Raw genomic sequence first — 13,839 nt, 5'->3', positions numbered from 1 at the left:
TGTTTGGTTGCTATTTCCTTGCCATCTTTTCTGACTTTTATTCGGTGCACATTTACAACATCTTTGTCACTAAGTCCTTCCAACATTTCTTTTTCGGTGAGCAAAAGAGGATCATTTTCAGAAATTACACCTCTGACAGCGTTCAGGGATCGGTGTGCAGTGACAGAGAATGCAATCTCCCCAAAAGACACAATGTTTGGAAGTTTTTCATGTTGCGTGTTATCTTTGATTTCGAGCAATAGGTCACCACTTGCTGGTTTTGTTACCCTGTAGCCGAGGCCCAAGGCATCTGACAGACTTTTAGTAACTATGAATGGGGATATCTTTCTGGCTGGTTGCTCTGTTTTTTCGCTATGAATGACATGATGCCTTAGGAACGTTTCTTTTCTTGTGAGGAACTGAGCTGTTGCATCGGTCCGCCCTCTTTTGAAAGGGCGATCTGGTTTGGAAAGGGGGGGAGCCATAAAAAAATTCAGTTCTTCGGTCATGGTGCCAGCCACCCACCATGGAGTCCAACAAGGGGACGCGACAGGAACTTCAAAGAAAGTCTTGCCCACGCCGGCTGTACACCTTAACTATAACCTAATATGACTCAACTCAGTGTAGGTGGTCACACACGGTTAACCCTCGCCGCCAGGAAAAATGGAAAAAATCGAAGAAGAGAGGAGGATACAGGAAAGTTAGAAAAGAAATAGGAAAGTGAAAGACAGAGGGGCGGACAGGAAAAGGCGACTGCCGATTTCCTCCGGTTGGGTCAGGCCGGAGGTGCCGTTTACAGGAAGCTGGGGCCAAAGTGGTGTGTTGCCTCCGCCGAGGGGCCTTAAGGGTCCAAACGCTCGGCATCGGCTCAACCACCAGGATCCCCTTTTCCCCGGACACGGCGATGCCACGCACGGCTAAGCGCGGATGCTCGGGTCCGTGGTGACGCATGCTCACCATCATCCCCCTGCGGGGATGTCCCTGCGGATGCTCGGGATACCCCGTGGTGTCGCCACTCACCAACGTCTGCATGCTGCGGACGCCCCCCTGCGGGGAGGTGACAGGCTAGAATATGTTAGGCTAGAAAGAAGACATTTCTCACCGACACACAAACAACAAACAAACAAATTCCCAAGTCTTCACATTTTACACAAGGTCAGACCCACACAATACCCAAGTTACTGTATTCGGTGTGGATCAAGGCCCACGCTCTACCATACATTTCGGGAATGCCAGTACAAACTAGACAAAACATTAATAGTGCTACACCCGACACACGAGCAGTAGAAGGAGGCCGTGACCAGCGACAACTTGGGCCAGCAAGCCTGGATCATCCAGCTAGTCCGCAGGTCAGCTGCCGCCCGCGGAGCCCTCGACTAGGGGCCGCGACCACCCGGCTCCTGCGAATTAATCTATGCTAATTAAAAGTTCTCTCTCTCTAGCTAAATGAAAAAAGAAGTTGTGGTGGTAATTAGCTGGCAGCCTGGTACCACCTACCCAAGCAGCATGCCAATAATAAAACCACTGATGGCATAACACAGGCGAAAATTGGCGCCAAAATCAACCCTTGATTAGCATTTGGGCCCATTACTACATTTTACAAGCAAGGTCACCATTAACGCCAAAAATTGGCGGAAATTCAGCCACTCGCACTGCCAACAATGGCCGTATGGTCACTACCTGTGCATGGCCCAATAAACGCGCATAGTGGCTTCTCAGTTATTGGCATAGCGTGGGTGCCTACAGGCATTTGCAATATTGCATACCATTAGAGTTTCCAAAAACACCGGTGAATTATAAACCAGGTGGAGAGGAGGATCACTAGTGCAGGCAGTAGGGTATCATGTAACAGCAGCCGCAGCATGCGCATGAGGCTTGCGAACGTCGCAGTGAGTCAGCTGTGGATTTCAATGCCGCGTTGACGGGATGCGAAGAACAGGAGACCACGCCGGATGTTCGCGAAAATTGTGCGCCGTGGAATGCTCGTAGACCCGCCATGCCGATGGACGTGGACATTCTGTTGACATCCGAGTTAAAAGTGCAAGCCCGCATCGCTAGCGGTGGTGCTGGTTCATAAAGCGGCGAAGCCCTGTAGAAGGGTTGAAATGCGGGCCAGTTGGTACATTGTAAACGAAAAAAACCAGTCACACAAGACGACGGACAAGACGTTGTGGTGTGTACACTCTTGTTGTCCGTCGTCTTGTGTGACTGGTTTTTTTTTCGTTTACGAAGCCCTGTAGCCACATGAGTTCGAAATAGGTACCAAAACGTGGTCAAACACGCTTAAGCCAACTACCTTAACATGCTCCAAACGAGAGGCGATGTCAAGTAGCTAAATGAGCGGGAATTAGAAAAAATGCCAGTGGCTTAGCTCGGCGATGCCAGGATATACGTAGCGAAAGCTAAGTCGCCGTCCATAATGCCGCCTCAAATACCGTTGCGGCGCACGCGAGCTCTCCTTCTCAATCCTTCGACTAGTTTTCTTGACCCTTACGGGTCACTGGGCGCCGTGGTCGATCCTTGGTCCAGGATGCCGCACATGACTGCTGCCATCCTGGCTCGGGGTACGAGAAATCGTTGCGCTTCCTCGTCCTCGCTGGCCAGCACGTGCTCCTACTGTATCAAACTCGGGTGGTCTATTCTAGGCTCTAAGTCTGCCTTAGGGCAGGTCCAACGACGAGGTAAGCGGTGTGGCGTCATACCAAACGGCGGCGGCGGCTCCGCGGCGAGGCGCTCGGTGTGAGGTCCAGATGGCGCGGCGAGTACACGGCGTCCGCCGGCTGCGGCGGTTGCTAGGCAACGGATCAAGGTCGGTCTCTGTGCCTCCTCCGAGCACTGCCACAGCGAAATCGCAAGTTCGTGGCCAATCTAGCTTTCGCTACAAAAGCAAAGCCAAGAAGCTATATGTGACAGGTGGCCTCGTTGCGTGCATAAAATCTGTTTAATATGATTGTGCCTGCGCTACCGCCCTCGTATGTATGCGTCACACCGACCTTACCTGCCGCAGCCGATAAGCTTCGCTCTAGTAATTTGTCCCCTCGGTCGCAGCCGTCGCCGTCGTAGCGATTAGCAGGCGGCCGGTTAATCGATGGCCACCGCGAAACCGTCCCGGACGAAACCAGCACACAAGAACGCACCCTTCGCTTGACAAACTCCATTCTACTCCTCCCCCCCCCCAACCCTTATCCCTTACGTCCTTTGGCTCTCGGGGTATATTATTTAAGCCTTAGCTTAGCTTTGCCTTTTTTATTGAAGACCTTTCACTCTTCACTATTTAACTTTTGTCACATATATTACACAGAATCACACATGTTGGTTCCAGGTCTTAGACACCTGCAGTTTTTGTCTTGTCAACAGCACCAAGCAAACCCCACTCCTATACTGCTGCACTCGATGCTAGTCTTCATATTGTCACGGACGCCGGCAGAACGTTCTATCCCTAGCCGAACAGTACCTGGCGAGCACACTGGGCAGAGCGCAGCCGGCAGGCCCTAGCACCGAGCAGAAGAGGACGAAGTCCAGCGCGCGACAAAGGTCGAAGACAGACCGCACGGGGGCGCCGGTAGAGTGATGTCTAAAAGAACACCTCCCTCCGAGAGCTCATCAGGAGCATCGTTCGCGAAGAGCTGCAGAAGCTCCGCTCTGTGGAGCAGCCTCCTAGTGTCACCGCCATCTCGGATGCTGTCCGTGACGAAATACGCCGCACGGTGCAGCCCATTGCCCCTCCCCAACCTCCAGCGCCCTATGTGATGACATACAGCGAGGCATTGCGAAGACCTGCGCCACCACCGCCGGCGTTCTACTCTCCTGCCCCTACCACGCCGTCCCACCGATTCCCGTATACGACAGCGCTCCCAGACGACCGCCCACCCGTCACGAAGGCAAACATGTGGCGAACGCCGAACAACAGGCCCCTGTGCTTCCACTGCGGCGAAGCAGGCCACATCCGTCGTCACTGCCCGTACCGCCGGATTGGCCTGCGTGGCTTTTCGCCTGACGTACCCCTGCCACGCTATGGTGAACGACCCCGCGAGATCGGTCAGTACCTAGCGGCCAACGTCCCACCTGCACCCACTGCCCAACGTCAGTCCAGGTCACCGTCGCCTTGACGGTTTTCTTCACCAGCCCGCCAGTCCTACGTCCGGCAGTCCTCCAGCCCGCACCGGGAAAACTGAGGACGGCGACCCCCGGAGGTAGGGCCACCGTCAGCGGACATAACGACGAACATCCTCCGCTCACCGACGTTATCATGCGATCCGACCTCCGACCCCACGCCACGACGACCTTTCGACGCCCAGAGACGCCTTCGCTTGACGCTTCAATTGGACAATCTGAACGACCCTTAAGTCCGACGACTTTTCGACGAACAGAGACGCCTCCGCTTGACGCCCCAACCCGACCGCGAGAACGATCCCCTAGTCCGGCCTCCCCCACACAGCGTTTTTCTGAAGGTGACAAGCTTCGGCTGAAATCTCGGTTATCATTGACGGCCGCTGCGTGACTGCTCTCGTAGATACCGGCGCCGATTTCTCCGTCATGAGTCGTGGTCTGGCGCTTGTCCTGTGGAAATGACTGACACCTTGGCCTGGTACGCACATCCGGACAGCTGGAGGACATCTGGTGACACCGCTTGGCGTCTGCACCGCTAGAATGGAGATTCGTGGTGTCACCTTCACTGCCTGCTTCGCTGTGTTGGCTCATTGTTCGAAGGACCTCATCCTCGGGTTTGATTTTCTTCGGGAACACGGTGCGATAATCAACCTCCGCGAACATGTCGTGACGTTCTCACCTCAGTGTGCCATAGCCGACAGCAGCGAGCCCGACAGGCCTGTTTTTCGCGTGTGTGATGACAATGTCATGCTACCACCACGCTCCAGTTTGTTTATTACGGTGGAATGCTCCAACCCACGCACGCCTCACGGGGTTGCGGAAGGTAACCTGTCGTTACTGCTCCGTCAACAAGTCTGCGTTGCGCGGGGTGTTACTTCCCTCCGCGGACTGCGAACGCAGCTTTTTGTTACCAACTTTAGCGCCGAATACCGCCACTTGCCGCAAGCAACCGCCATAGCCTATTTCGATGAAATTAGTGACTCAGTCTCCCACTGCGCCTTGTCCCTCAACGATACCCATGCGTCGACGTCTGACGCCCCCGTTATGACTGACGTGAACCCCGACCTAACCGCCGATCAGAAACACCGCCTCCACATGATCCTCGACTCTTTTCGTGACTGCTTTGCGACCACTTCTAAAGGTCGGCAAACATCGGTTGCTAAACACCGCATTGTAGTGGATGAAGGCGAGAGGCCTATACAACACCACCCCTATCGTGTGTCTGCGAAAGAACGGGAGGTGATTCGGAGGCAGGTTGAGGAAATGCTCCGCGACGAGGTAATCCAGCCGTTAACAAGCCCGTGGGCTTCGCCCGTTGTGCTGGTCGCCAAGAAGGACGGCACTCTCCGATTCCGCGTCGACTATCGTCGCCTCAACAAGATTACTAAAAAGGACGTTTATCCATTGCCCCGAATTGATGACTCGTTCGATCGCCTGCGTCATGCCCGCTACTTTTCCTCTCTTTATCTACGCAGTGGGTACTGGCAGATCGAAGTCGATGAACGTGACCGTGAAAAGACCGCGTTCATAACCCCCGACGGTTTGTACGAGTTCAAGGTGCTCCCCTTTGGCCTGTGTACCGCCCCAAAAGGAGAAGTCGAAAGGAGAAGTCAAAGTCCTGATTTATTGAGCGAAACCTCAACTGCTCTCGATTTAAGGTCATATCGCGATGCAAAACGACCTTGGGGGGCAGCGGAGTGCAAAATAGAAATAATAAAACACGCCTCCCGTTCTGCAAGGTCATGTCGGTAGGCGAAACGCCATTGGGCTAGAGTGGAGAGCTAAATAAAATTATTAAAGTTGAAAAAATAAATAAATAAATTGAAAAATAAACAGAAATACAACAAAATATAAAAATAAGTAAAAGGGGAAAATTGCAACAGATCTGCAAAAAAAAACAGTTTTCGCTCTGCATTAAGGTCCGGCAAATTTGCGACGAACGTGGAAAACTTTTCACTTCACGCCCCTTCAGCCTTTCAGCGCAAACGGCACTGAAAAACTGTATGACGCATTGGTTTGCCGCATTAGCAAAAAAATTGGCTGTGGTTTAGCCCTGGTTAAACCTGGAGGAGTAGCAAGAGTCTTGGCAGTGGTTTAGCTCTGGTTAAACCTGGAGGATTGCGAAAGCAACGAGGAGAGAGAGAGAGGTGATGGAGAGCGCGCGGCAGCGGCGGCGGCCCCGGCACGCTGGCTATGCGCCGCTACTGCGCATGCGCAACTGGCGAGCGCGGCGACGGCACCTCTGGTCTTTCAGAGACGCAGAACTCGATTCACCGTCATTTGTCGCCGTGGATGCACTGTCGCCGGCTATGCGGGCCCGTGTAGCCGCTTCGTCCTTAGAGACGCTTAACGCACTCTTCCTCGGTCTCCTCGGCTCACCGCCTCATCTTGCCTTCGTTCACACGAGGAGCCATAGCTTCCTCCGAGCTGTCCATTTCTGCCACAGGTTGGTTGGTTGCTTGCGACTGAGAGAAGGATGAAAAGGAAAGTGCACGGGCCTGCCACTGGCTCAAGCCGAGCCACCACCGCTGCCACGTGCAGATAGGAGAGAGTTAAAAGATAAGAGGACAGAGTAAAAGAGAGAGTAAAGACGCGCGTCGCAACAACCGCGTCCGCCGGGACGGACGCTAGCTGAAAAAACAGATACACGACCACAGCCCGAAGGCTGCGGCCGAATGCCACTCTCTCCGTATCCTTGTGATAATATACCCACCGCACCTCTGACGGCACTCTGCGCATGCGCACAACTTACGAGGCAGGCGGCTAGAATTTCGATGCAGGCTAAATTCCAGAGGTTCATCTTTCACCCGCCGCGGTGGCGCAGTAGTTAAGCCGCTCGGCCACTGAGCCGGAGTACCCGGGATCGAACCCGACCGCGGCGGCTGCGCTTTGATGGAGGCGAAACGCAAAAGGCGCCCGTGTGCTGTGCGATGTCAGTGCACGTTGAAGATCCCCAGGTGGCCGAAATTATTCCGGAGGCCTCCACTACGACACCTCTTCCTCTCTTTCTTCTTTCACTCCCACCTTCCTCCCTTCCCTTACGGCGAGGTTCAGATGTCCACCTAGATATGTGAGACAGACACTGCGCCATTTCCTTTCCTCAAAAACCAATTGTAATAATTAAACAAGAAAGGTCAAATTAATAATAACAAAGAAAAACAAATATAATTTAAATAACAGAAACATCTGGCGGCGAAATGCATAAAACGATGTTGAAACAACTACCGTAGAATCAGATGCGCAGATCCCTGCGTTTAATAGGGTGCATAGCGCTCTAATATTTGATAGCACCGTGCTACCGTCCAAACAACGGTTTCAGAACGGCCTGTGGAAAACCGCAGGGATGAAATCCGTGAAAGTACCCATATGGGCAGAAATTTCATGCCATTTGCAGCTTGTATAGCCGCTACATATTCTCAAAGCGCTGTCCGAGAATTTGTTGGACCATCGTGGATTAAAGCATTTTTCAAAGGTGATTCACGAAAAGCTCAGCTATTGAATTTTACTTCGAACAAAAACACAGCTGGGTTGGCCAGTGCCCCGTCAAGTTAGGAACCGGATGTTTAAGTTCGAAATTTCACGGAAACCGAACTGATCAACCGTTTTCTTTTATCTACAAGCGCACAGGCATTGGAAAATAATGTCCCCTCTGCCCTCTCGGGGAATCTTCAATGTCGCCGTTGGAGAGGTGGCGAGCGTATTCCCTGGAAACTTCTAGAGCAACGGTCAGGCCAACCAAAATTAAATTTAACTGCGCACTAGAAGCCTTAGTTGTTCTCAATAATGTAGCAAAATGACGCTTGCAGTCTAAGGCAACAATTTCCACTTACTGGAAGTTCATTCCAACGCTGCATCGTCCACGTGACCTCCAACAGGCTGACATCTTCGATGGTGGTGTTATGGCCTAGGAGCCTGGAGAATGACTTCGCATCCGAGACATCTATGTTGAAGCCCTTAACGTTGAGAGTTGCCACCTTTGTATTTGCCATCAGGGCCCCGAACACCAAGTTGGCCTTGCAGCGATGAGACTGATCGAGACACATCACGGTTACCTCGGCGGGAGCACATGGATTGGCTAGCATCCGCTTGAAGCTTGTGCCGTGTTTGTGAACAGAAAAAGAGGCGTCTACAACGAGCCGAGCGAGAGTGGTGTTGCTGGTCAGGGCAGTCATAATAACTCCCGGGAAATCGACAGCGTTCACTGCAAGATATTTCTGCGAAAGCAAGGACGGTTAGCGGCACCGGTTCATGGCAGTTCTAGTTAGCGCTCGGAAAAGGCAGCAATGTTGGACATTAACGGGGATTTGCCTCTTCACGTAGTTAAAGGACGCTCTGCAGAGCAAAATACATTCATATTTTGACATTTTCCTTTTAATTAAATGTGAAACAGTACTTCGAGATATGCATAATCTAGCAATAAATCCTCCAAATTCTACGTCTACGTCTCCATCGACGCGCCACACTATGCTCACGGTTGCATGGCGATCAACCCAAGCCTACAATGAAACAGCGCAAGCGCATTCGCACATAATTTAGGCTCTTGACGACACTGAAGTTTCAGCAATCTAGCAGGCAAAACACAACGCACTCGTTCATCAAAGAGGGACGATTGCAAAAGGTGTCCAAGTTTAGTGGCTACTCACATGATTGCGTAGACGACCGCGCGCCGCGCTCTTCGGGATTTCACTGTCCTGCACAGACGCACATAGGAAAACAGTCAAAATATCACTTCAGCCCAGTTTTTCATGGACGAGCATTAAAAAGATCAAATCAAGCGGAAATGTCGATCGCCGTCCGTCGGTAGCTATTGGCCAGTGGGAATCTTCCCACCGGGCTGCGTTTTTAAGGCGGAAGCCTTTAATGCCTCATCGTTGTATGCAGGGGTTGTCGACAGAAATGTCACGCTTTTCAATTGGTCGAAACAGTCATAACGTCACAGTGCGCGAATTGCGCAATTGCAGAGTGCGCAATTGTACTTTGGCTTGTAACCATGCAACCAATTACAGGGATCGTATAGTGATGCTCCAAGTGGGACTGAGTTCAGTTAATTGCTCAATTACCCAATTAGCCTAATTAACCCTTCTAGTCAGGCCAGATAAGTAAATAAAACCGAGTAGGAAATTCGTCGAATTCGGGAATCGAACCCCGGTCTCCGGAGTGCGAGACGAGCATGCTAACCACTCCGCCAAGCCAGCTCGATGGTTTGGAAGGAACACAGGGACGTCTTAGTTTAGTTATCTGGGGTTTTATGGCGCATAAGCAACTATGGCTATCATGCGCCAAACACAAGGTTAGATTATGTTATGTCAAGTGTATAAAGGTTACATTATAACAGGTTTAAAACATTGGCTTTCTTTAGAAACTTACAAACAAGTGAAAACTCGACAAGTGTCTGCTCGCCTAAAAGCAATGCGGGATGAAATGGAATCTGTTGATTGTAAAATACAGTAAAACACTTTCTCCTAAGTTCTTCGAGATGGGAACAAGAAATTAAAATGTGATTAACTGTTAGCTCCTCACCACACATTTCACACACAGGTTTGTCCTTTTTTGTTAATAAGAAGTTATGGGTGATGTGTGTGTGACCTATGCGTAAACGACATAAAATTACTTCGATAAAACGCTCTTTATGGCGGCATGATTTCCATTCTTTTAAAATGGGCTTTATGGTATGCAGCTTGTTGTGTCCTTCATTTTCCCAAGAAGCTTGCCACTTGGCTCTTAGTCTGCTATGCACTATCTTTATGTAATTCCTAGGAGGCAAATTCACATTTTTTATTTCCATGGTTCTGGCATGAACAGCACACATGTCGGCTCCCTCATTGTCCCTAATACCAACGTGACTGGGAACCCAGCAGAATTTTATAACATGTTTCTGTGCTGTGACTTTTACTATATTGTGTATGATGCTCCCTATCAGTGGCTCCATGGCATTTTTGGAGTTTAATGCTGTAAGGACGCTCAGTGAATCTCTATAAATGATGCTGTTTTTGATGTTTTCATTTGTTATTTTCTGTACCGCAACACTAATGGCATAACACTCAGCGGTGAACACTGTAGCACATGAGGGCAGTCGCACTGCATTTTCATTTTTTCCTTGTATTACTGCGCTTCCTACATGAGCATGAGTTTTTGACCCATCAGTATAAAAGGCAGTATAATTTCTGTATTTTTGTTGTAGTGCTAGATATTCTTGTATTATATGGTCGTGTGGTGTACAGGTTTTGCTGAGGCGTGCTAGAGTGACGTCACACACTGTGGGGAGAGTGTACCACGGTGGTAGCGCTTCGTGTCTTGGGGCAATATTTTTGATTTCGTTTAGTATGTTCAGAGTTTGACATTTTTCTTCGAAGCGCAAGAGCAACGGCTTAATCGCATGGGGCTTGTTGTTGAAGAGTATTCGGGATGGGCATTTCGTCACAATTGGGTAACAGAGATGTTTGGGCTGAGAAAGGATTTTGAGGATGTATGTACAAGTTAGTGCAGTTCTTCGATCTTCTAAGGAAGGTTCATTAGTTTCCACATACAGACTTGCTATTGGTGAAGTTCTGTACGCACCGGAAGACAACCTTAAACCAAGATTGTGGACAGGATCCAGTCGTTTTAAGTAGGACGGTCTTGCTGAGCCATATACTATGGACCCATAGTCTAACTTAGAGCGAACCAGAGAACGATATATATGCAACAGGGAAGCTCTATCAGACCCCCAGCGTTTTCTTGATAGTATTTTCAGCACATTAAGGGCCTGGGAAGCTTTTTTCTTTAAGCTGTTTATATGTGGCAAGAATGTGAGCTTTTTATCGAAAGTTATCCCTAGAAATTTATGCTCTTGTTTGCAAGGTAGTGGGGTTTGGTTTAAATGTAGTGTGGGGTCGGCCTGTAGGCCTCGTCTCAAAGAGAACAGAACCGCTACTGTTTTCTGAGGGGAAAATCTAAATCCGTTTCTATCTGCCCAGGTAGCCAGTTTATTTATTGTTATTTGTATTTGCCGCTCACAGGTAGCTATGCTGGAAGACGTGCATGCTATTTGGAGGTCGTCTACATAAACTGAGTACATTATGGATTTTGGGATTACTTTTCCTATGGAGTTCATTTTGATGTCAAATAAGGTCGTGCTGAGGATGCACCCTTGGGGCACACCAGTTTCTTGGATAAAAGTCTTGGAGAAGGTTGCGCCTAGGCGGACTCTGAACGTTCGATTGGTCAGGAAGTCGCTCAGACAGCTCAGCATCCTGCCGCGGATACCTAGGTCCGCTAGGTCACGGAGGATACCGAACCTCCACGTGGTATCGTAAGCCTTCTCCAGGTCGAAGAAGACCCCGATACAGTGTTGGTTGTGGATGAACGCTTCCCGGACTGTGTTCTCAAAGCGTACAAGGTGATCGGTTGTGGAACATGTCTTTTTAAAACCGCACTGGTGTATACCTAAAAGTTGCTGGGACTGAAGTATGAAGGTTAGTCTGATGTTTAGAATGCTTTCGAATGATTTTGCAACGCAGCTAGTGAGTGCTATTGGCCTGTAGCTGGTGGGACTAGTTGTTGGTTTGCCAGGTTTTAGGAAGAGTACTATGATTGCTTCTTTCCATACTTGGGGGATTTCTCCACTCATCCATATTTTATTGAAAAATTTTAGGAGAGCCTCTATGGCAGTCTCAGAGAGGTGAGCAAGCATGGCATAATGTATATTGTCTGGGTCTGGTGCTGTCTTTTTACCGGATGTTAGTACTGCGTTTAGTTCCTGCATGGTAATAAGGTGATTGTAGTCTTCATGTACGCATGTTCTGAAGGGAAGTTCTTGCTTTTCTACTATTGTTTTGTGCTTTTGAAAGGAGTGTGTCTAGTTGGATGAGCTTGAAACTGTAGAAAAATGTTTACCTAATATGTTGGCCTGCTCTTCTAATGTTGTTTGAGTACCGGGTGTTGTTAGCACTGGGAATGTGAAAGGAGTAAAATTTCCAGTGAATTTCCGCACCTGCTCCCACATTTTTTTGGATGTTATTGAGCTGTTTATCGAGGATATGTACTGTTGCCATGATGCCCTTTCTGCGTTGCGTCTAATGTATCGTGTTTTGGCTCTAGCCCTTTTGAAGGTGAGCAAGTTCCCTGCAGTGGGATATCTGCGAAGGCTGCCCCAAGCCTTGTTTTGCTGCTTTTTAGCTAATGTGCATTCATTTGACCACCAAACTTTATGTGTTTTTCGTGCAATTTCAGATGTTTGTGGGATTGCTTCTATTGCTGCAGATGTTAAGCATGTCAAAAATTTTTCATTTATTTCTTCTATCGTAAGGGTTTCGGCATATTCTTTTTCTAGTGTGGCCCTCGTTCTGAAAAGTGCCCAATCGGCGAGGTGAATTTTCCATCGCCGTGGCTTAGTAGGGAGGATGGAGGAAGCTGATGTTAGCTTTAAAACCGTAGGTAAGTGATCACTTCCCCGAGGGTCGTCTAAAACATCCCAAATAAAATCATTAAAAACCGATGGTGATGCAAACGCTAAATCTAGGCATGTCATTTTTCCAGAGCTGGCGCAGCAGTACGTTGCTTTTCCTGTGTTCATTAAACATATGCTATGTGAAAGAATAAAATCCTCGATGAGCTGACCCCTGGAATCAGTATGCTCACTTCCCCAGAATGAGGAGTGTGCGTTAAAATCCCCAATTATGACATACGGCTCAGGCAACTGTCCCAGAAGTTCTTCTAGGTCATGCATGGTAATTGTGTTGTGTGGTGGTATGTACACAGAACATAATGTTATTGTTTTATGGCTAATGATGTTTACTGCGACCGCTTCTAAGTTCGTCTTTAATGATACCTCTCTTGCAGGGACATCGCTTTGCGTAATGATAGCGACGCCTCCTGAGAGTCGGCTAGCTTGTACTCGGTCTTTCCGGAAAATATTATATTTTTTAAAGATGTTTGTGTGCTGTTGCCCAAGGTTCGTTTCTTGCAGGCACACAGCTGTAGGTGCCATTGTTTTGAGCATATCGGTTATGTCTGTGTAGTTTCTCTGTAGACCTCTACAGTTCCATTGTATTAGATACGCCATTGTGATAAGTTGGGGATTGGGGAAAGTTACTTATTCTCAGGAGCAGTGATCCGTGGTTTCCCTTTCTTCTCTAGGGAGTCTCGCCGCCGCTGCAGCGGTGGCGAACCATGAGTTGTATCCATCGCCACTTTCGTGGCGCCGGATTTCCGCGGAGACGCAGCGGATGTGTGTGTTTTAGATGTCGGCGGACTTTCGCCGACATCCATATCCTCCACGGTGGACGTGGGGGATGCTTCTTGGTTGCGCTGGCCCGTGGCCTTCGCATTCGTCTTTTTTTGTTGGCACCGCTGAACCAGGCCCTGCTCCAGCGGCAGAGTCTTTTGGGCCAGCAGGTGCCTTCTTAGAGGGGTGGGGCGACAGGTCCAGTTCAGCTGAGCTGTTCTGAGTGTCTGTCGCCGAGGATTCCGCTGCTGAAAGTGGGGCCTGAGGGTCTCCAGCGAGGATCGCGTGGTCTTCTCGCGAAAGTTTCAGCCCTGTGGACTGTACCACCGACTTCTGTGGTGGGGACTTGGGTGTCGACACCAGGTCCACCGGATAGACCTGTGTGCCGACAGAAACTGAAGGTGGCGGCCGTCCCCGCGTCACCGCTTCAGAGTATGTCCCTTTCTGTTGGAAAGAGACGCGTTTTTTTGCCTCAAGGTAGGACAGGTTTTCTGTAGTCTTCAGAGTTATAATTTGTTTTTCTGTTTTCCAGACTGGGCACGACC

General features: G+C 49.6%; 1 protein-coding gene across 1 annotated transcript in view; it reads right to left on the bottom strand.

Moving 5' to 3' along the window:
• The window catches only part of LOC149369695 (uncharacterized), a 97,290-nt gene that overhangs the window by 58,692 nt on the left and 24,759 nt on the right, over positions 1 to 13,839 (bottom strand). Inside the window, exons 4-5 of the mRNA XM_089576289.1 lie at positions 8,733 to 8,780; positions 7,920 to 8,303 (exon numbers count right to left, since the gene is read on the bottom strand). Coding sequence (XP_089432415.1) covers positions 7,920 to 8,303; positions 8,733 to 8,780 — 432 coding nt within the window. The remainder of the gene's footprint in view (positions 1 to 7,919; positions 8,304 to 8,732; positions 8,781 to 13,839) is intronic.

The sequence above is a fragment of the Amblyomma mixtum genome, chromosome 1, assembly GCF_055824585.1.
Source record: "Amblyomma mixtum isolate Tamu chromosome 1, ASM5582458v1, whole genome shotgun sequence".
Classification (NCBI taxonomy): Eukaryota; Metazoa; Arthropoda; class Arachnida; order Ixodida; family Ixodidae; genus Amblyomma; species Amblyomma mixtum.
This window is presented reverse-complemented; position numbering and strand designations above follow the sequence as displayed.